The sequence below is a fragment of the Antennarius striatus genome, chromosome 13 (genome assembly GCF_040054535.1).
Source record: "Antennarius striatus isolate MH-2024 chromosome 13, ASM4005453v1, whole genome shotgun sequence".
NCBI lineage: Eukaryota > Metazoa > Chordata > Actinopteri > Lophiiformes > Antennariidae > Antennarius > Antennarius striatus.
Genome location: NC_090788.1, coordinates 11,365,992 through 11,389,678, shown reverse-complemented (window position 1 = coordinate 11,389,678; position 23,687 = coordinate 11,365,992). Strand labels below are relative to the sequence as shown.

Sequence of the window (23,687 nt, the reverse complement as noted above, 5' to 3'; positions counted from 1 at the left end):
GTTGCATCTTGCTGGAAATCAGAACATGAGGCTTTGTTACATCTTTTGGGTGAAAATATTGTTCCTCTCTTTCATTCAGGATTTATAATGCATTAAAAATTTGGAATCTGTTGTCTTTCAGACAGATATTAACTCCGGTTAATCCTCGTTGTACTTCTACATTTTTGATATTACTCCAAACTGCCACGTTGTGTAGTTTTACACACACACACACACACACACACACACACACACACACACACACACACACACACACACACACACACACACAAAACGTTTTACAGCAGATTAATCAGCAATGTTTCAGTCAACATCTGAAGTATAACGACTAAAGACACTTAAATAAATGTAATACATTTCCACAAATGTTATAATAGTTATGTTCTTGGGAATTTATTACATATGTGGGATGGTAATAATTGACGAGGACCCTGCATAAACACCAATATAGCTCCACACAGAGGTCCCTCTTTGCCAATGGGATGCCAGGAAGATACTAGTTAATAGCCAATGGCAGAGCAGCTATGAGAATGTTGCTTTCAGGAACCTGTGGGAGCTGTGAGTATCAGCCCATACTGTATTTTTACTTTTCGTCAGTCGAAATTTCTTTCGTAACTCGAGGTAATATTTTCCTGCTGAGAAATTTCGTAAGTACAAAATTTCGTAAGTAGAGACATTCGGAAGTAGAGGTACCACTGCATAGGCATTCAGAGCAGCGACGTCAATCATGTTATACCCCAGCACCATGGGCTATCTCTGGGTCTGGTGTTTGCAGGTGTAGTTGCCAACCATCTTGAACCCAAATTTGGTGCTGTGGACCTCTCTGGACCTAGAAGCCTTCATGACCGGAGGAATGTCTGGCTTGGTCTGTCGCAAAGCCCCCAGACAGGTGTTGCAGCCTGTCTGGGGGGTAACTCTCCCTAGTATGAGCCCTTGTGGCTCTGTCGGTCCGGCACAACATCCACGGCCTCTTCAGATGACTGATCAGGGGATTCGTGTGTATCTGATCACCCTTGTTCAGTGGGGGGACAATAGGCTGGGTCCTCCACACCTGAGACGTCAGAATCTGAGTCAATGACTGCGTCTGGCTTGTCATTCCATTCGTCCTGGATCATTTGCAGGACATAGTCCACAGAGAGCGGAGCTGGCCTCCTATTAGCCATTTTACTATGGATAAAATAAACACATTTAACCAGTAAAGTGATCACACTTCAGAATATATCACTAAAAATTAGATAAATACTTATTAATCCCGGAGGAAATTGTACACTACTCGTTCCAATTTTAGTAAATGTATTACTGAAGTAATTAAGTTAATAGAAAAAAGACTTACAAGTCATACGAGCGGTGGATGTGGAGGATGTGCGTGGTGCAGCAGCGGTCGTTTGGCTTGTTGTCGGCCCCAGTTGTGTGTGTGGAGGCCTTGCTGGATTTTGCAAACGCCTGCCTGGCTGCTGGGGGCAGGGAACAGGGGTGCAAATGCCCGCCATTCAGCTGGAGGATCGAGTTGTGTCTCTGGAGGCGGTTCATGGGGCTGCTGAAGTCGGCTCCCGGGTGGAGGGCTTGCTGACGTCAGGTGTGTTAATTGGAAAGTTCCAGCAGAGGTGACTAATTGACAACTGTCTGAGTTGGACATTAAAAGTGGCTAAAAAGTAAAGGTTCATCCGAAAATCCATCAAACCTACTCGGGTTCATATGTGACCCCGCTCGTGGATGAGTGAGTTAGTGATAAAATAACTGTAATTTTTGGAAATAATTAATTATGTTTTAAAAATGAAAACGGCCTCATGTCAAAGACATATTTTATGAGGAACACCTGGAATATGACTATATTACAAGCTTTTATTTTGAAACTGCTGAAGAAAAACAACCAATGGGGTCATGCCTGACCCCACAAGTGCTAAGGGTTAAATATGTGACACAGTTCTACATGGTAACCTGGAATACACCTCTTAATGTTTTCAGAGCTCTGCTGATGTAACACTTCAAACAGAGTGGAAACGATGAAGTAACTGCTGTATGCATTTGCATTGCAGTGTTCCACTTATGATGAAGCGCACATCCGCTGCATAGAGGTATGTCTAATCTGTCATACAATTAGAAACTGGAGGTCTCAGAAAATGCACATCACTCAACAACCTTCTATGCATTTACAAAAGTGCACTTAACATAAAAGTGTTAGCAGGAGACAATGTCAATGTCAGTACATGAAAATACAACAATGGAGCAGAAAACCTAATCAGCACAAGGCTTCAGTTTTGTGAGAAAATATTGAGTAGTTCTTATAAAAGATTAATACAAAAGATCTGTTTTGATTTCGGAGAATGTCAAAATTACTTCCTGATATTTTAAAAACATTCTTTAAATTACCAAAACAACACAACAGGGAATGACTAATAACACCATCTCAGGTTACTGTAAACTGAAATAGACTTTAACCATTTGAAATAAAAAAAATATCAAAACAAGAAATAATTTTGTTGATATGAACTTGCAGATTTTGAAAATATATGTAGAAACATTCAAGACATTCTTTAATACCAATCCCACTCTCATTTGAGTTCAAATTGTTTTTACCAATGTGAGAGAAAAAAAATAATGTTTATGAAGAACTTTGTATTTGTTTTCTATTGAAAAACAGAATTTTTTGAAATCCAAACATCAAATGGTACATCCTCAGTGTGTGGGAAATATGTGTACAGTATAAAGTTTGGTTAAATTATATTAAACAAATTATTCTCTGAAAAAGCAATGATTATGGAGAAACGTGCTGGTCATCACACATTTCCTGTTTGAGGAAAAAACTCAGTAAACCTCTTTCATTAACCTGGAGCCCATCCAAGGGCTATTGTTTAGACAATATAACTGGAGGGGTGATACACAGAAGTAGACAAGGCGTACAGCTCTGCATGTGTCACGTATTGGATGTGTGTCTGTTGTGTATCGTTGTAGCTGAACACAGTCAGTTTGCAGCTCCGGCTCACAGATGAAGACTGGACGACTTGCATGTAAGTCTGAGTCTGTTGAGCAGGTCCATTGCTGGAGGCAGAGTTATGTAATCACACAGCTGGTGGATAGGTGAGGGCCTGTGGGAGTGCCATGGTCTGTCCTGACCTGAACCGTCTCCAGAGCCTTCTTCAACTCACAGTAACACTGCCTGAGTGACCAATGACACGTTAGGACGTGTTACTATGGCTTGACCAAATTAACCAACCCCGTTTAAACTGTCCCTTAAAATGAGATCAAACTAACATTTATGTTCCTGTGAATACTCACTTCTGATAATCCTGTCCTCTGTATTTAATCTCACCAGGCTAATTTAATTTATCCATATGTAGTCTATACAGTGTAACATAATAATGAGATGAAGTACACTGACATAGAAGACAAGACCAGTTTTCTTTGTCTGCCCCATGTAGAGCTTGGAGTTGATGAGTTTAGCACAAAGACTGTTTCTTGTCAAATACACATCCATATCACCCTGTTCATCTGCTAGCTGCTGTCTGTTCATCTGTTGTCTGGTACAGTCCAGAGGTGTACATTTTTTTCTCAATGTCATCTTAATATACAGTAGGTGCTAACACAGGTTTTAGCGGAAAATAGACTGTTTTCTTTGTGCTTTTCAAAACGTTCTGTGCTCACACAGCTTTGGTTTCTAAAGGGTCCCTATAGACAAGGATGTGATGGGAAGCAGCAGCGACTTCAGCAACAAGCCACTGAAGATTCCCTAAACGTGTTGGAGCACAAGTCTTCTCCTGCTGGTTTCACTGTGGATTCTGTCAGATACAAGATCAGAACACATCACCTGGATCTTGTCTTGAGTAATGACGATGCACAAGAATAAAAGTTATGACTTCATTCCACTTACATTAACAAAAACTGGAGCCTGAAATATATTTAACTCAATTTAGGTCAACTTTAAATCATCCTGAACCCAACAGCATAATCACTCTTTTTGACCTTGGTTTGTCCTTTTCTCCAGGTTCTCAGTTTGATTCAGATAAATGCACTACTCTCTGGATCAAAGCATGGGGGTCATGTGATGTGAACATGCCCCCACCTCCCCTCTTCAGAAGCTTTCACATGCATCTTTGAAGGGTAGACAGTTACTGTAGGATAGTGGACTATAATGTGAGCTGAACTGCTTTGTATTCAGTTCATCTGCCACCAGCATATCACTCATCATTTGAATTATGGCACCTTATGTGACCAATGCAGCCTGGCAGCGGCGGCAACAGCCTGGAAAAGCTCTGCGAAAGTGATTCTCATTAACACTGGAGGAGAAAAAGGAGGACACTGCACACTTTTGAAGGTCACTGCATTTCCAAAAATGGGGCCTCTCCAGAGCTGACATTAATTAAGGCGCCTGTTTTAGAGGGATGAGAGTGAGCTGTTGCAGGAGACGCTGGTGGTTCTTCATTCTTTTTCTCACAACCTGTGATCCAATCACGAACAACAAGGAGTAGAGCCAGGAATACGCCTAAGTCTTTAAAGACAGATGGAAAAAAGGCTGAAGAGGCATTGAACAGCGCCTGTTTCAAAATGCTCCACTACAAAACACACTTTTCTGTTACAAATCTCTGGGCTCCATGCCGCTGATAAAACAACTCTGATGACATTTACATTTCTGTTCCAGAGCCATGGGACAGCCAGTACAAATATTTTAACAGGCGCCGCTTGATATTAAATAACTTAAAAGATATTCTGTTTGAGATATGGTACATTTGACAATAAAGTTGACTATGACTATGACTATTGTGTGTCTTTCTTGAAGCTTGGAGTGTAGAGGGCTCTACATAGATAGCAACTTTGTGCTGAAGCAGCAGCGTTCCCCAGGTCTGGACTCGTTTCCAGTGTCTTTGAAAAACATGTGTCCTGTTCTTCAAGGCAGAGAATACTGACCATTCTTAGATTAATTTGAAACATATTATTTCATTTACATGCCAGTTGTTCTAATTTTCTATATTTTCTTGAGGGCTTATGACATATCTCACTGTATGCTGCATCACGCAGGACTGTAAGCCCTGGTCCTGTGCTGTGAGACTTTAAAGTATTGCACTGGAGTCCATGTCATCTGAATGATTATTATGTAATGCCTGCATGTCTTGAATTTGATACAGGCAGGTGTGGAACTCTGTACAAGCCTAATAAGGCTTCGTTCCCACCTTGCACACTTTTTGTACTCGTACTGAACATGTGCTAAATAAATAATAAATAAATAAAAAATAAAAAATAAAAAAATAAAGCAGTGGATATGTGCAATTTCCTCCGGCATTAAAAAAGTATGTATGTACTATGTATGGATGGAAGGATCCATCCATCCAGCCATCTTTACTAATGGACTTTCAATGTTTCCCAGCACACTCCCAGTGTATAATGGGAAAGCATTGACTCGACAGAAATTGAAGCGCATGGCTTCAACAACAATCAGTTCATCAACACAGATGAAAGGTTTATTATGTAGTATTATAATACTGTGCTAGCATGGCCTGCACATTGTCTTCTAGATGAAGACAGCCCAAACCCAAACTCCATCAATCAAAGGATTACAGTATATTGATCATAGCTTTACTTCTACGCCCTAGTCACGGCTATCATTGAATGGAAGTGGTTCAAAATAAATCAACCTGTCATTCACTCTTTGTAATATTTCCCAATATTGTTTCAGGACAATGTTCTGTCTGGATCATCCTCTTCCTCATCTGTTTGTTTGTTCTTTTCTTCCATCTTTTCTTCCATCATGGCATAGGAGTCCTGTGGTGTGTGCTGTTAAGCTAGGTAACCTTATTCGGTGTTAGCATACTAGCCCCTCTCTGAACTGAAGAAGTCTCTTGGATGAGAGACGAAACGCCTTAAAGAACCTTCTTAACGTCCAGTGGATCGACTCAACAGCTTTTGGATAACCATGACCTGGATGACTGAGAACCTACACAGACATCTTAGCATACTAGCATTTGCTTGAAGGGAAAATGGCATGGATCAAATAGGTCCATGCAAGCGGACAATATAGTGAAGCCTGGAGAGTTACAAATGAAATTAGTTGCTGAAAGAAGTGCCCGAGGGGCCAAATAGCTGAATCTGGTTCACGGGAACACGTCCAAAATTGGACAGCACAGGACATCCTGGAACAGCTTGGTGATCTTGACATTGAAGATGTTCAAGCAGACAAAAACATTACTCATATTTGGCTTCATTTCTGGCCTGGATAGTATTCCGCCTGAGGTTTACAAGATCTGTAACTTTGACATCATCATGTCCATGTGCAATTCTCTAATGAACAACCAGACCAGTGGTTGCTCCCTGATATTATTCCAATTCCTAAAGCAGAAAATCTTACAAACACAGAACGTTACAGAGGTATAAGTCTCACTGGTGTTACAGGTGAGATCTACAATTGAATGATCCTAAATCGCATTCGCATTTTCTAATTTAACCATAATGAACTCAGAGCAGGAAGATCCACCTTAAGCCAGATCTTAGCCCTACCTCACATTCTAGAAGAGCGCAACCTCTCTATGGTGATAACATCCCTGGACTTCAGAAAGGTGTTTTCGAGCCAGAGAAATAAACTGTTTAAGATCATAGAAGCTTATGGTATTCCACCAAGATTGCTCAAGGCCATAAGAATGATACAGTATATGCCAACACAAGAGCCTGAGACGTTACCAAAGATGCCACATCTGATGAATTTTAGGTCACTGTGAGCATGCTCCAAGGGGACATGCTAGTTCCATTTTTGTTTACAGTGGTCCTCGACTATGCCCTTGGTCCGGACCAAAATTAATGGAAGGGAGTCAGAGTTTGGTATCATGTTATGGCCCCAAAGAATCCCAAGACACCTAGCAAGGATGCTGACCAATTTAGACTTTAAAGATGATATTGTGGTGGAATGTTTAAAATAAAATAAACATTCCTCGATCACCCATGCTGTGTAACTTGGTCCCCAGAACCAAGTTACACAGCATGGGTGATCGAGCCTTCTGCTCGGCTGCTCCCAGTCTGTGGAATGCTCTCCCTGACCATCTGAGAGTGCCACAGACTGTGGATTCTTTTAAACGTGGCTTAAAGACTTACCTTTTATATATGCCTTATTGTTGGGTTGTGCTGTTTTTATTAGTTTACTTCACCATAGGTTTTATGCTCTCTTTGTCTTTGTAACACTTTGAGATTTTTATAATGTAAAGTGCAATATAAATAAAATTTATTATTATTATTACAAATTTATTAATAAAATACATAGAGCAAATGCAAATGTGTTAGAGAAGTTAACAGAGTCGTAAGGACTGTGCGACCTTTACGTTAGGCAGAGTGTTTGCTTTTCTTGGACTCAGATAAGTATTGGCAGTAGACTTGTCACCATACTTACAAACAGGTTTTGCAAAGATGATCTATTAGGGTCAGTTTGACATAATGTCAGCTTGACGTACGATTAGTTGCCAGTAAATCCAGGAACCGCCCATCACGTAGACACACATGACAGAGCTTGGGTATAGGAATTCGACAGAGACTTCAGTTGAGTTGAGTGCCAGCTTGACTCCCAGGATGTCGTTACCAGAGATCTTGTTAGATAAGTATCTGCTGACACTGTCTGCCATGTGTTCTAGCTCACAAGCAACAAACAAAAGACAAAAGTGATAATGTGTATCACCACTTCTGGACCCCCACTACATACAAAGAGTGGAATGCCCACAGAAATTGTATCTGATTTTAAATATCTAAGTGGCTTGTGGCTTAACTCCACTTCACAGGACATGAAGGTTCGCAAGGCTTTGGTCTCGAGAGCCTTCAGTTATATGAGGAAGGTCTGGAAGTGCAACATCAGACTTAAAAAAAAGTTCCCGAGGTCCACTGTAGAAGCCATACTCTTTTGGCTTTCTTTCATTGTTTAAACTGAGAGCTCAATTACTCACAATACCCTTTAGCTGCTGTTTGGTGCTGATGGATATTCAGGTGTGTTCTGTAAGCAGTGCAAAAGCATTTTGGAGCCAATGGTTTCATCGACACTGGTTGATGTTAACAGCCACACATAGAACTTAATGCAGTACAAACACACTATTTGGTGTTCAATAAGTAGTTATTCAATAATTATAAATATTTAAAATATGAAATGAACACACAAAAACCAGTAGGCCAGTCGACATTAGTGCTTCAGGTGTGTGATGGACACAGCAGCAGAACAAGATCCATGTTAATCAACACATCAGGAGTTTTTCCAGTGGTGGAGAGCAGGCACTCAGGCTACATGATGTAGTAATCCCGGAGAAACAAAGGATTACTGTTAGAACTAATTCAGCCCAGAGCAGAGCTCCGACACACAAAAGGAGAGGAAGTGGTATCAATGACGATAACAAAGCGCTGATCCATCTCACAACACTGTCACAACCCATTCTGAACTCACTACTCATTACTAACATTTTTCTTGAACAAATGCCTAGAAGTCAAAAAAACAAAGGCGACGCTGAGGATGACCTCAGTCTCAAGCAGCTGCAGCTTTTAGAGGTGCTCTAGAAAACAGTACGTTTACTTCCCAGAGGTCTCACAGGATGCATATCTCTTGGGCAACCAAATCTCCTGGCTTCACATTGTAGAGTAAACAGTGAAAAGCCAGCAGGCAGGCAGACAGTAGCGTGAAAAACTGGGACTTTAAAAGTCCATGCAAATACACTTCCTGTGCTGGAGTCAACTACGGTTTCCAGTGTGGCCGGCTTAGTGATGGTTCTTCACAGACAGCAGAAGCTATATCAGAGAGGGCAGTTTAATAGACACCAAAGGAGATGGGAGTTGTATCCATTGTCTTTGAAACTAGTTCAACCCAGAAAGGAGGTCATTTGATTCTGAGACAGGACATGTGGGACCTCTGGAGGCACTGATTTGTCTGTAGAGTCACACAAACCTCCAACATTTGCTTGCTGCAGATAAAGTATGATGGACCCTTCTGAGCAACACTGCTAGTGACAAAGTCAGTCCATCCATCATGACAGGTATCATCAACTTGCCAACTGCCAGTAGCAGACAGTGTGTGTGTGTGTGTGTGGGGGGGGGTATTAAATTCTAATTCATTTGATTAATCATATAGAGATTTATACACAAGATTACCTGTCAGAGCATCTGATTCTCTGATGTTAAAATGATGCACCTCATTAATTATCTCCAGGGTTATCCAGAGAACTGTTTTATTCACACACATGGTTTCAGGCTAGTTCTGTACTGATAATTTCATGCCACATTGACCTTACTGATACTCGTCTGGGCGTTACTCACAACTTTTCACCTCTCTTTAGAAAAATGTAGTCACACACCCTGAAAACTCCCTTTACCAGTGAATTACATTATTTACTATAGTGTTATACAGATTAAATAATGATTAAAAGATGTTTCATGAGTTACCGGTTCAGCCCAATAATGAATGTTTGACCATATGTATTTTCTCTTGCCTGCCTTCATTATCACAGAATGGAAATAGCACGTAACGCCCTGAAACACAATCAGCAGGTATTTGGGTCTATGATCAGAGGGAAGGGTTTAAATATAATAGTGTTCACGACAACACCAACAACACCTTCAATATGAAAAAGAATTATGATGACACTAGTCTGACGTTGAAGTAATGATATGAGACTGTGAGGGGAGTTCCATAACGCACGCCTTCAGCAGAGCTAAGATGGTTTGTTCAAGAGGGTCGGGTGAGGCTGGAAAAGCAACACATCGATTCCAACATCTCCTGCTGGAGATGTTGGGTTTCTTCTGAAATATCTCAAGACAAACTGAAACATTTTTGTTGTCACTAGACACTTATTTGGTCAAGAATGTTATTACCATAAAACACCCTGATGCCACATAATTTTGTATATTAAAAACCACATCTCCCATGAATTGCTATCTGATTCTGTTTTGTTAATTAACTATTTTATATTCTATATTTCATCATTAATCAGTTCCAATAAATATTTAGTACTCAGCAGCTCTGATGGTAGTTTAATGCTAAAAAGTATCTCTGGCCCATAATAGATGTGTATTCAGACTGTTCGTGTGTACGTTGGTCCAAGGTGTTACTGTTGAAACGGTCAGTAACTTAAAATGCAGCAGTGTGTGGGAGTGACAGGAGTGTGTGGGCAGGTGGACTTTAATGCTGCTACATACTACTGTGTGGGCAGCATTTTGTTTCTCCTGTGCAGCATCCTACTTCTGGGACTTGAGGGAAGTCCTCATTAACAATGCCTACAGGGGTTTGCTTGCTCCAAACAAAGCTAGCTTGACCTTGAACTGGAGGACATGGCTAATAACGGTCGAATAGCTACTCTGTGTTGACATGGTTTATATTCTCAGTAAAATACAGTGTAACAGCTGTTGGTAGGAATCTGCCTATACTGTATGTATCACATGAATTCGTTACAGGTCGAGTTCATTACATGACAACTATATCAATGTGCTGCTGCATAGCTACAGTTGAAAAAAAGGAATGGCAATCATCAGAAAACAAACTTGTGCCATGGCCCAACAGTTGCGCCGCTTCACCCGGATCTGGGAGGTCTGCACCAAGATCCCTCCCACCAAGTTTCATGGAAATCTGTTCAGTAGCTTCTGTGTAATCCACATGACCAACCAACTGACCATCCAACTACTCAATAAACCAGCCATCAAACTAATCAACCATCAAACTAACATACTGTGCTTACTAGTAAGGTACTATAATTGGATACAATATTCCAGTCAAATTAGTCCAGCACAGCAGCAATTCAGAACAAACTACAATTCAGCATATAGGAGGAGTGATGGAAAGTCACTAAATCCATCCTGTCAACAAATGCTTTCTTTAAACTGAAATATAAATGGAAAAAATTTATTGATTGACTGAATGATTGACAACCAAACAATAAGTAAAAAATTAGGTAAAGCTGAATAAAACTACCTGCACAAGTTGCAGATTTGTCTTCATCATATCAGGGTGAGATTGGTTTGTTTTGTTTGTGTTTGTTAGGATTAAATAAAAACTAATAGATGGGTTTACCTGAGAGTTTCACCAAAAATATCTCCTGGCTTTGCTAGAGGTGATTGCAGTTTGGAGCTCAGGATCAGGGAATCCTTTCAAGGATAATTTAAATTGTTAGATGTTTTCATCATTTGAACTCATGACTTCAGAACCCTGTAAACATGTTTATCAGAGATCGGGATGGACCTCAACATCCTGATATTTGATAGAGGTGTACATTTTCATAGTATTATAATTATTATTTTATTTTGGGTCAGAATGGTCAATGAATAATTTCAATACAACACACCTCCTAGCTCTGCCTGTTCCAGTGGTTCTGGTAGTCTTGCTTGTATGGCCAGAAGGCTTCATCACACCCATCTCCATGTCTGTTATTGTTTCTCATCATTAATTTGAGGGTTGATGCTATTATGTTACGGGCCCCCATAATCCTGTTTTCAATACTTAGGCAGTGACAAAAAGAGAGGGAGAGAAGAGGGAGAGGCATGTTATATGGGCCCCCAGTTGTGGTACACTGTAATTACAGTCAGTGTCTTCACGACAACACCAGCAGTACACCTGGTATAGAACTAATATAATTATATCCCATGGAGTTGTAAACAAACAAAAATATGTTTCCCTTCACCGTTTCTCACTAAATCCCGCTGTGATGTACCTCCTGTCTCTTTGACCACCTTCAGATTAAGAGCTTTAAATGAAAGCACCATCCATTTCACCCAACTCTACTTCAACAGATGTATTTTATTACATCCTGCTTCAAAGTGGTGATGTTTGTTTATCAATAGTCTTTATTCTCAGACTGTCCCTTGAAGTCACTCTATAGGTGAAGGAACTCAGCTGTACATACAGAACTCCTGCCCACCCCTGCACTGCTTCATGTCTTCAACAAACTAGAAAGTCTTCCTCCTGCTGAAAGCAGACATCATTTCTCGTATTACTTAAGAACTTTTCTCATTGATGTTCTTGAGGAAGTTTGGATGTGGCAATAATTTTGGTCAATGTTTGAAGGGGTGGCAGTGGCTCAGTGGTAGAGCGGGCGGTAGAGCTGGTCATCCAATGTTCCTAAAATTGGCGGTTCGATTCCCGCTCCCGCCCCCCCAAAGAAAAACCCATAGGTGAGCTGACAGTGGGAGGTGTCAGCTCACCTCTGGAACACTGCCAAGGCACCCTTGAGCAAGATGCCATCCCCCTTTACAAGTTGCTCATTTGGGGCGCACTGTGAAGGAGTTGCCCGCCACTCTACCTCCCCTGGATGCCTACAGGCCCCCCTGTGTGTGTGTGTGTGTGTGTGTGTGTGTGTGTGTGTGTGTGTGTGTGTGTGTGTGTGTGTGTGTGTGTGTGTGTGTGTGTGTGTGTGTGTGCTACAGGGGCCTATGCACACTAACATGTATGCATGCGATTGAAGTGTTTCACTAACTAGAGTGAGCTCTTAATTTCCCTTCGGGGATCAGAATAGTAATAGTAAAATAAAATAAATTTGAAAAAAAAACCTAACACCCCGGTCTTCCACTGCAGATGCATTCGTGTACTGACCTGTAGCATAACTGGAACAAGGGCATGGACAATCTCTCATCATCAACACCTAAAATACATTGCGCCCTTGCGCATTCGCGGCTCACCGCTCGTGACTCCACCTCATCGCGGATTTTTGGTAAACATGTGATACCGTACGCACATTCTATTGGCTGACGGCATCTGGAAGTGCGCCCCGTTCCATGAGTCTCGGACTTTCGTGAGACACAGAAGTTCTTGGTTCCGCAAAGAATGAGGATGCACTGTAGTCTACACCAATGTTGTGCTGATTTATCACTGCTTAATGTTCAAGACAGGATGACAATCAGACCTGGACAATTAAAGACCTTTAACATGCAGAATGTCTGGCAGCAGGTCAGGGGGAAAAGATTATATTCTTTTATTTTAAACATTATCATAATTTTTTTAATGTCGTGTGATATTAAGGTATGATAGTCCTTTGAGATATCAGTTCTGCATCAGCTGGTAACATCTATCCATGAGAACAATGACACACCTTCTCTGTTAGCCAATTGTGTTTCTGCTGGCCCTTTAAATGCATTTCCCCTCTACTTCTCGTTCTTTCATGCTTCTGCTATGTACAGTGCCTTGCGAACGTATTGCCACCCCCAAGAACTTTATGACATTTTGCCACATTTCAGGCTTCAAACGTAAAATAACAAACTAAAATATTTTTCAAGAATCAACAACATGTGAGACACAATCGTGAAGTGGAACCAAATTTATTCAACATTTTATATTGTGTTGACATATAAAAAACTGAAAAGTAGGACATGCAAAAATATTAGCTCCTTGTTCTCTCAGCTCAACTAACCGACTCCAGAAGTTCCCTGATGACTTCTGAATGATCCAATGTTGACCTAAATGACTAACAATGACAAACAGAGTGCACCTGTGTGTCATTTGGTCTCACATTTGCACATCCTACTTTTCAGTTTTTTATGTGTAAGCAAAATATAAAATGTTGAATAAATTTGGTTCCACTTCACGATTGTGTCTCACATGTTGATTCTTGAAAAATATTTTCAGTTTTTTGTCTTTAAGTTTAAAGCCTGAAATGTGGCAAAATGTCAAAAAGTTCTTGGGGGGCCAATACTATTGCAAGGCACTGTATGTCCTCCACTGCCCACCCCCATTCTTTACATATTCACCAACATCACCATATCATTTCCTGCTCAGCAGAATCATCAACCACCACAACCACCAGTGTCTGGATTACACGAGTGGGGGGGGGGGTATAATCTCTCTGCTACTGTTGACAGATGCCCTTCGGTCTCAATCTGCCTGATGGACCTAAGCAACAGAGACCTTCTGATAGATCACATATCACCTGCTGCAATACTTCATCCACTCGTCTCTCCTGCTTCGGACAACAGAGATTTTTTAATTAAAACTTATTTCATAAAGCTGAGTTTTGTGACTTTTACTTTATTTTGCCACAGTGTCACTTTGTTGTACGTGCTGTTGATAGAGACATCTTGGAGGTCGATTAAAGCTGAACTACTGTTAACTACATGTTAACTACATGTTGTGCTAACCTCTATCCATCATCATCTGATGTTAATTTCCATTCCACAGCTGACAGGACAGACTGGACAAAACCTCTTACAGGTTGTACATACCAACACAGTGTGTCTGGATCAAAACACATGTCTATGTTTCTATTATTCAACAGCATCTCTGTTTAAGCCATGAAGTAAATCCTCCACACAGACCTCACAGCACTCAGGGGGAGTCGACTCCATCCTCTTCTTCTCGGATGTGACTCCCAACTGCTTGAAGGAAAATGGATTAAAACCTCACTGGCATTATCTTATCACACACACATGCATGCGGGCAGGCACATACATACACACACTCACACACACACACACACACACACACACACACACTCACACACTCACACACACACACACACACACACACACACACACACACACACACACACACACAAACTGCTTCTAGCACACCAAGTGTTCCACCGCCCCCCATTAACACACTCTCTCACACAGAGGGGATCACTCTTCTTGTCTATTATTAGCTCTTCAACCCAGAGACAAACTAATGACACGTTGAGATGAATCACCATCACTGTTGCCTCCAACTATCATTACACTCATGGTTCAACTATAGTAGACACCCATGTAGGGTGCTGGCCACCACACAAGTACATACGCACTCTTACAGATTAGTCTGTGGAGGAACGTTCTCCGTTGTGAACCCCTGAGGCCACTGCAGGTTTTCATCCCTACACAGACCAGACTGGATTCAAAGTCTGGCCTCTATCTGATGTCAAGAACTCACTAACTCTACCAACATCACTGCCGTGCTTAATTTGGACTGCATATTTAATCACTATCCTGTTTTGGTACCAATTGAAATGTGCCCTAGACAAGCAGTAATCTTTCTTCAAGAAGATGAAGAGGGCAAATGCAGAGCAGAGGACAAAATGGTGGAAGCTAAAAAAGAAAGAGTGTTGCATGACTTTTAGGAAGGAGTTAAGACAGGCTCTGGGTGGTCAGGAGGTACTTCCAGATGACTAGACAACTACGGCTAATGTGATCAGGGAGACAGGTAGGAGAGTACTTGGTGTGTGATCTGGAAGAAAAGTAGATAAGGAGACTTGGTGGTGGAATGAGGAGGTACAGGAGTGCATACAGAGAAACAGGTTAGCTAAGAAGAAGTGGGACACTGAGAGGACTGAGGAGAGTAGACAGGAGTACAGGGAGATGCAGCATACGGTGAAAGTAGAGGTAGCAAAGGCCAAACAAGGGGCTTATGATGACTTGCATGCTAGGTTGGACAGTAAGGAGGGAGAGACTTATCTATACAGGTTGGCAAGATAGAGAGAGAGATGGGAAGGACATGCAGCAGGTTAGGGTGATTACGGATAGGGATGGAAGTCTATTGAGAGGTGCCAGTAGTGTGATGGGAAGATGGAAGGAGTACTTTGAAGAGTTGATGAATGAGGAAAATGAGAGAGAACAAAGACTAGAAGAGGTGGCTGTTGTGGACCAGGAAGTAGCAAAGATTAGTTAGGATGAAGTGAAGAGGGCATTAAAGCGGATGAAGAGTGGAAAGGCATTCGGTCCTGATGATATACCTGTGGAAGTATGGAAGTGTCTAGGTGAGGTGGCAGTAGAGTTTCTGACTGGGTTGTTCAACAGGATCTTAGATAGTGAAAAGATGCCTGAGGAATGGAGGAAAAGTGTGTTGTTGCCCATTTTTAAGAACCAGGAAGATGTGAAGAGTTGTGACAACTACAGAAGAATAAAGCTGATGAGCCACACAATGAAGTTATGGGAAAGAAGAGTTGTAGCTAGACTAAGGGCAGAAGTGAGCATTTGTGAGCAGCAGTATGGTTTCATGCCAAAAAAGAGTACTACAGATGCAGTATTTGCTTTGAGGATGTTGATAGAGAAGTACAGAGAAGGCCAGACGGAGCTGCATTGTGTTTTGTCGATCTGGAGAAAGCTTATGAGGGGTGCCCATAGAGGAACTGTTGTATTGTATGAGGAAGTCTGGAGTGGCAGAGAAGTATGTTAGAGCCTTGCAAGACATGTTATGAGGACTGTAAGACAGGAGTGAGGTGTGCTGTAGGTGTGACAGAGGAGTTCAAGGTAGAGGTGGGACTGCATCAGGGACCGGGTCTGAGCCCCTTCTTGTTCGCTATGGTGATGGACAGGCTGACAGACGAGGTTAGACAGGAATCTCCATGGACTATGATGTGCAGATGACATTGTGATCTGTAGTGAGAGCAGAGAACAGCTGGAGGAGAAGCTAGAGAGGTGGAGGTTTGTCCTGGAAAGGAGAGAAATGAAGGTTGGCCGCAGTAAGACAGAGTACATGTGTGTGAATGAGAGGGAACCAAGTGGAGGAGTGAGGTTGCAGGGAGAAGAGATCGATCAAGAAGGTGGAGAATTTTAAGTACTTCGGGTCAACAGTCCAGAGCAATGGAGAGTGTGGAAAAGAGGTGAAGAATCTTGTACAGGCAGGATGGAACGGGTGGAGAAAAGTGTCATGTGTGATGTGTGATAGAAAGGTTTCTGCTAAAAAGAAAAGGAAAAGTGTACAAAATTGGTGTGAGACCAGCGTTGTTGTTTGGTCTAGACACAGTGTCACTGAGGAAAAGACAGGAGACAGAGCTGGAGGTAGCAGAGATGAAGATGCTGAGGTTCTCTTTGGGAGTGACCAGGAAGGATAGAATCAGGAATGAGTACATCAGAGGGACAAGCACGTGTTAGAGGTTTTGGAGAGGCCAGACTGAGATGGTTTGGACATGTCCAGAGGATAGATAGTAAATATATTGGTAGAAGGATGCTGAGTTTTGAACTGCCAGGCAGGAGGCCTAGAGGAAGACCAAAGAGGAGGTTTATGGATGTAATGAAAGAGGACATGAAGGTAGTTTGTGTGAGAGAACAGTATGCAGAAGACAGGGTTAGATGGAGGCAACTGATTCGGTGTTGCGACCACTGAAGGGAAAAGCCGAAAGGAAAAGAAGAACACATTGCAGTAACATAACTAGTAACTTCCAGGGTGCCGATGGCTGGGTGGTGACTGCTTGGGGTAAAGAAACATCATCTTTCAAATGTTAAGCATTAGGCCCACCAAGAGGAGAATGTGTGACACCCAAGTCACAAAAATGTGCCACAGCACATGTCTAGAGCTGAAAGCCTGTCCTAGGGGATTAAATTATACTCAACAAAAATATAAACGGAACACTTTTGTTTTTGCTCTCATTTTTCAAGAGATGGACTTAAAGATCTATAATTCATTCCAGATACACAATATTACCATTTCTCTCAAACATTGTTCACAAATCTGTCTAAAGGGGTGATAGTGAGCACTTCTTCTTTGCTGAGATAATCCATCCCACCTCACAGGTGTGCCACATCAAGATGCTGATCTGAAAACATGTTTAGTGCACAGGTGTACCTTATACTGCCCACAACAACAGGCCACCCTGAAATGTGAAGGGTTTTTTTTGCTCTATTGGGGGTGTGGGGACTCAGAACCAGTCAGTATCTGGTGTGACCACCATTTCCCTCATGCAGTGCAACACATCTTCTTCGCATAGAGTTTATCAGATTGTCAATTGTGGCCTGTGGAATGTTGGTCCACTCCTCTTCAATGGCTGTGCGAAGTTACTGGATATTAGAGGGAACTGGTACACGCTGTTGTATACGCCGGTCAAGCACATCCCAGACATGCTCAATGGGTGACATGAGTATGCTGGCCATGCAAGAACTGGGACATTTTCAGCTTCCAAGAATTGTGTACAGATCCTTGCAACATGGGCCGTGCATTATCTTGCTGAAACATGAGGTGATGTTCATGGATGTATGACACAACAATGGGCCTTAGGATCTCATCACGGTATCTCTGTGTATTCAAAATGTTATCAATAAAATGCACCTGTGTTCTTCGTCCATAACAGATGCTTGCCCATACCATAACCCCACCACCAACATGGGCCACTCGATCCACAACATTGACATCTGCGAATCAACCACACAACGCCACACACGCTGCCTGCCATCTGCCCTGAACAATGTAAACCGACGTTCAGCCAGACGCCGTCGAATGTGAGCATTTGCCCACTCAAGTCTGTTACGGCAACGATCTGGAGTCAGGTTAAGACCCTGATGAGGATGACGAGCATGCAGTTGAGCTTCCTTGAGATGGTTTCTGACAGTTTGTGCAGAAATTGTTTGGTTATGCAAACCAATTGTTTCAGCAGCTGTCTGAGTGGCGGGTGTCAGACGATCTTGGAGGTGAACCTGCTGGATGTGGAGGTCCTGGGCTGGTGTGGTTACACGTGGTATAGATCTTTAAGTCCATCTCATGAAAAATGGGAGCAAAAACAAAAGTGTTGCGTTTATATTTTTGTTGAGTGTAAATATGGCCTTGATAAATTTTATAAAAAAGAGAACAAAATGTGCCATTAAAAAAAATGTGATTTGAAATTAGCACCAAAAAGTTACAGATTCATCTGCAATCATTTAAAAATTTGCCTCATGATATCGAAGGCCCTGTCCCATTGCCTGAACTTAATAACTATTAGAATAACTACATACTGTACATTAAATGGATCGCGATCACAGTATAAAAAGTGCTACAGATTGCTTAAGTAATCTCAGAGTTTTTGTTCCCTTATGTCCAAACTCTGTTGGGAAATAACCCAGGAAGCTCCTCATGTTCCAGCTCCACTGACTGTGGCGTTGCTGAAGCCCTGCTGTTAAGCTGCCAGTCTAAAACATGGCAACCCTGCTTCCTGCTGGATTCAAACTGACTGCAAAACCCCATTATTACTCTGTGGACAAAGACGCCTGAGTTGTTACTATGGCAACTGATATACAATTATACATCAGTTTGAGATCCAATGTTGGTGCTTGTGTTCTTTCAGAGTGGTCCATCAGAGAACAGAGCTTAAACTGGTAGGAGTTAAACGTTAATGGGAGCATAAGCGATGATGCATTAGATGGAGTGTCAGCACTGAACGAGAGCTGATACATGATCCGTGTTCCTGGGAGTGCCGGTAACAGCTAAAGAGTCTGCAGGTTGGACTCATACGGTGGCCTGTTGATCCGTTACATCACTTCAAACCTGACAACACTGAAACATTTTAGATCAGCTGAGGGAGTGCTGGACACAAATTCTGCAGCTTCTTCCATCTTGAGCGCTGGTGTGTGTGTGTGTGTGTGTGTGTGTGTGTGTGTGTGTGTGTGTGTGTGTGTGTGTGTGTGTGTGTGTGTGTCAGTCAGTGTGTTTGTCAACTCAGAGTGAGATGTCTCCGTCAACAGCCCAGAATGGCATCACATGTATTCTGAACAATAAAGCCCAAGACATGGTCCAGATTCTCATCCTGTTGTGGTTTCCTAACCTCCTAAGCTATGACGTCAGTCATATTCTTATCATGAACGGTTGCTGATGCTTTGGAGGAAACAGGAAACATAAATGACATCTGTGTTCATCTGACATTTCTTTTAACCAAATGATAGCATTTGATGTTTATCTACACATCTTCTTGTTATGCTTGTACTGCTTATACTACAAGTGGAGAATTAAATTTGCTGTTCGCACCACAGATTGTTTTTTTCGTGTGGTGTTCTCCTCTTTAGTGAGCATATTAGACATCCTGGATCAACTAGTGGCAAACACCACAGCACCGCTGGGGAGGCCTTTGGTTTTCAGCTAAATGCAAAAGGAGAACCATGATCTAAAAACCCTCTATCACTTCATCCATTTCACCCAACTCTATTTCAAAAGACGTATTTTATTACATCCTGCTTCAAAGCGGTGATGTATTGTAATTGTCAGTGTCCGTGTGTTCGTCCGTCTGTCCGTTCGTTAGTCCACCAAATATCTTCGCAACTGATGCACATTACTCGGACGACAAAGGGGATGAAAATGAGACGATGACCTTGACCTTGACTGGTCATGGTCAAATTTCAACTTTTGTACACTCAGGTACCGGATAAGATAGAAAGACGAGGGAGAAGGCCAGTGCGAGTAAGACCATAGATCAAAGCTTTGATCTTTGACCTATGCGAGTGGTTCTGGCTCTGGATCTTCTGGTTCAAGGAGGCAAAATAGATGAAAGATTTCATGGACAGTTTTTTTTTTAAAGCAGCCCTATTTGAAAGCAGAAACAGATCATGGATTACATATGGATTGGGGGTGTCTGAAACACAAAGATCTGCCTGTCTGAGCAAAAATGTTACAAATAAAAAACACGTAAAGGACACACTCGTCTTGTTTTGACTGGTAAGCCAAGTGGGTTATCACTTGAGAAAAAAGCTATTGACTCTATCGACTGGAATAGAGAGAGTAAATTTCCAGCTGCTTTCTGAACACACAGTCTGGCCTGATGATTAATTGATTGATTATTTGTTTGACTGATCAATGATTCATTCATTCTGTCATTCATTCATTAATCTTCTCACCACATTCCCTGAAAGACAAACTACACAGGTATCATTTTTAATATGCTGATAAATTTAATCCCAACACCTTGACCTCAGGCAATCCAGCAGTCATGTTGCATAAAGAAAGATAAATATTAATAATGAATGTACCAAAATAAATCTATACACATCCTCAGCAACAGTAAACAGAATGACAGTGTGAATGCTGCCAGCGTACATTAAAAAGGGGTAGGAGGGTAAACTGTACAAGATGTTGAGTGCTGAATGCTCAATGACCTTGTATTCACCAACCAATCAAGCCTGGGCTTTGTGACAAAGTCAGTCTGATTGGTGCTTCAATAAAGGCACTCTGCTCCACACCTTTCATGAGTGATCAGACTCGGTGACAACACCTGACAGCTCTACATGTTATCCATCCTGTCACAAACACATGGTCTCCATCGCTGCTGAACTACATCGTCTCCCCCCTTTGTGTTAAAATAAGGGTCTGGCAGTGAAAGGCCTGATGGCAAAACACAGGTAGTCGTCCATCTGCCTCCCGTGTCCTACATGAATCCGTCTAGCCCGTTCCTCATCACAGCCTCTTCTCCTATTGTTGATTTAAAACCAGGGTAGCCAGCAGAGCTCTCTGTTCCACTCGACCCGTATAGAGTTTGTCTTGCAAAGACTTCTTGTTTTTGCTTGTTTTATGTTAGTCAGTGAAACTGAGTTTTCCTTGAATAACTTTCTTGAATAATAATTAAGCTGGTAACGGCACAACAAGTTCTAGGGCAGTGGTTCTTAACCTGGGTTCGATCGAACCCTAGGGGTTCGGTGAGTCGGTCTCAGGGGTTCGGCGGAGACGGCCGTCAAGAGAAAACACCTGACACGATGTGTTGGGTGTTTCTGCTGAACATACACAAATCACTGTGTACGTTTGACATGGTCAATTTGTGATGACACCCCCCCCCTTAGCCATCACTGGCTGCAGGTGATCAGGCTACATCGATTAGCCTACCTGTGCTATTTTGTGCACTCAGTAGTCGATTTATGCCTGTCATGATGGTATGTCATCTGATTGCTTTCTTAATATTTTAATCTATGTTGAGCAAAAAAAGAAAGTGGTTGGATGAATATGCATAACGTAAATTTACATGTAGTGTATAACAGAACGTGATGGGAGTCAGTGTTCTGCATGATTTGCAATGTCAAGTTGAGCAACTCTAGTCTGACACTGACAAAAATAAAGGAACACTTCCTTAAGCTGCATGGAAAACAAAAGAAACAGACTTTGCTGTGAAAATGACATAAGAGTAGCACTTGCCATGGTGAAGACACGCATATCTGAACTGGTCTCTCAATAACAACAGCAGAAGTCACACTGATTTGCAGTTAGGTCATTTCATGTGAGTCTTGGTTTTGTTCTTGAAAAAGGTGACATTAATGCAAGATTCATTAAATACACCAGTAAAACTTATGTCTTAAATTTAAAAAAAATTTTTTTTATTTATTTATTCATTTTAATAAAGAAGGGTTCGGTGATTGAGCACATGAAACCGGCAGGGTTCAGTACCTCCAACAAGGTTAAGAACCACTGTTTCGTTTCATAAAGACACATGATGAAGGTCAGCCTATCAGAGTGTCTCGGTACCTTTTGCAGTAAAATCAAGGTTGTATAGACGATAATTCATTAGTAGGTTTCAGTGACTTCATTATCTGCTTCCAGAAAGCTGAACTCGAGCCTGTCGGGTTTTAAAGCAGCGACCAACGGTTGAGAATAATAACATAGCCGGTGAGGCTATTTTTAGCTCCTACGCAGACGCGCTCAGCAATGATGCCAATGGATTCCTCCCCCTCCTACACCATGATGACGTCGTGCTGTTACGCAAATCCAGGGGTTCACCTTTTGTGTACCTCCAGCCCCACTTCCCACTGCGGTCACTGTGGCACCACACAGAAGACAGACTTATAAATCATCAGTATAACAGAGCACCGTGGAGGCGGTGTCGGCGTGTATATTCAGTTTGACATGTTTGACTGAAGACAGCTGTCTAAAGTTGGTGTTGGACACACCCAAGCGTGACAAAAGGCAGCGAGCATCCCGTCTGACTCAGGAGCCTGTCGGGGTCGTAGCACCTCCACATGTCTTCAAACAGTTCAATGACACATAACACATGAAGGTCGTCTGTCCACTAAGGGCAAATACATTTCATATACGTCATAAAGCACTCAAGAAATTACATGACAACGCAAAAAAAGTGGAAACTTAACTATTTGTAGAGGTGCTGGAGGCACAGGTCGAGGCATTCCCCCTCCACCTCGTCCTCAGTCACCAGGTCCGACAAGGGGCGCATCGGCACCGGGTCGCTCTCCTGCAGAGGCACTCTCATCTCCCGGAGAAAGAGCTCCAGGAACCGTCGGAAGGTTTTCTCCTCTGCTGTAGAGCAGGCCATCACTTCTCATTCCTGGACAGACAGAGATAGCTTCTCCCGTCGGAAGACTAAGTTGCCGGGCTGAGAAGGGAAAAGTCAGTAGTCGACACTAACCGGACTGTCAGAGCGCTGCTTGACGACCTCAGGGAGCTGGAGCAGTGCCGGAGGAGCGGGGCAGGTGCAGCTGACCGGACCGGATGAGCGGTACCAACCGTGAAACCGAACTCGCTGTCAGAACTGACTGGACTGAGCCCCCATTCAGAGTCGTGCGGGAACGCGCATCGTGTTATCAGGGATTTCGGATGATCAGAGAGCGGTGACGTCAGAGAGAACGCGGCGACTGACATTGGTCTATAGGTCGTGAACGCGCACGCAAAACCAACGTCCGGGACATTTAGGAGAGCTGATGACGGTGGGCTGTTATATGACGTCTGCAGCACAGAAAAAACAAACAGCGTCACAGATGAAAATGCATCTTTTGGCTCCCTTTCTTGAGGAAATTCTTTCACTGTGTTGAAATTGTTTGGTTGTGATTGTGAATCTAACATGTGAGCCAGATTGTGTGATAAGTCTCAGTTTCCTAGTTCTGGTCACACTTACTGGTTTTATTCGTCTCTACTTTATCCAACTGAGCTCCAATGACCACTCTCTGATGAAACCAGTCCGAAAATTTGAAGGGTGTGGTTTAGAGTGGAAAGGTATTATTTTTCTTTTTTTCATAACACGTTGTGTCTGTATTTTAGCACCACTTTTGTCCGATAACTCAGTAACTATTTATTGGATTTCCCATAGGTGAAAAGGTGACAGGGTTATTTTTCTATATTC

At 42.3% G+C, this 23,687-nt stretch overlaps 1 protein-coding gene and 1 long non-coding RNA gene across 3 annotated transcripts in view; both read right to left on the bottom strand.

Moving 5' to 3' along the window:
* Positions 1-23,142, bottom strand: part of ppm1e (protein phosphatase, Mg2+/Mn2+ dependent, 1E) — a 50,149-nt gene extending 27,007 nt beyond the window's left edge. For both annotated transcript variants that reach the window (XM_068330861.1, XM_068330863.1), the window contains exon 1: positions 22,702-23,142. In XM_068330861.1, coding sequence (XP_068186962.1) covers positions 22,702-22,883 — 182 coding nt within the window. In that variant the 5' untranslated portion in view covers positions 22,884-23,142. The remainder of the gene's footprint in view (positions 1-22,701) is intronic.
* On the bottom strand, positions 378-5,119 carry LOC137605926 (uncharacterized). The gene is made up of 2 exons (XR_011037810.1): positions 1,334-5,119; positions 378-1,167 (listed from the first exon to the last, which is right to left on the bottom strand). It is a non-coding gene; the product is annotated as an uncharacterized lncRNA (long non-coding RNA).
* Positions 23,143-23,687: the final 545 nt, after the last annotated feature.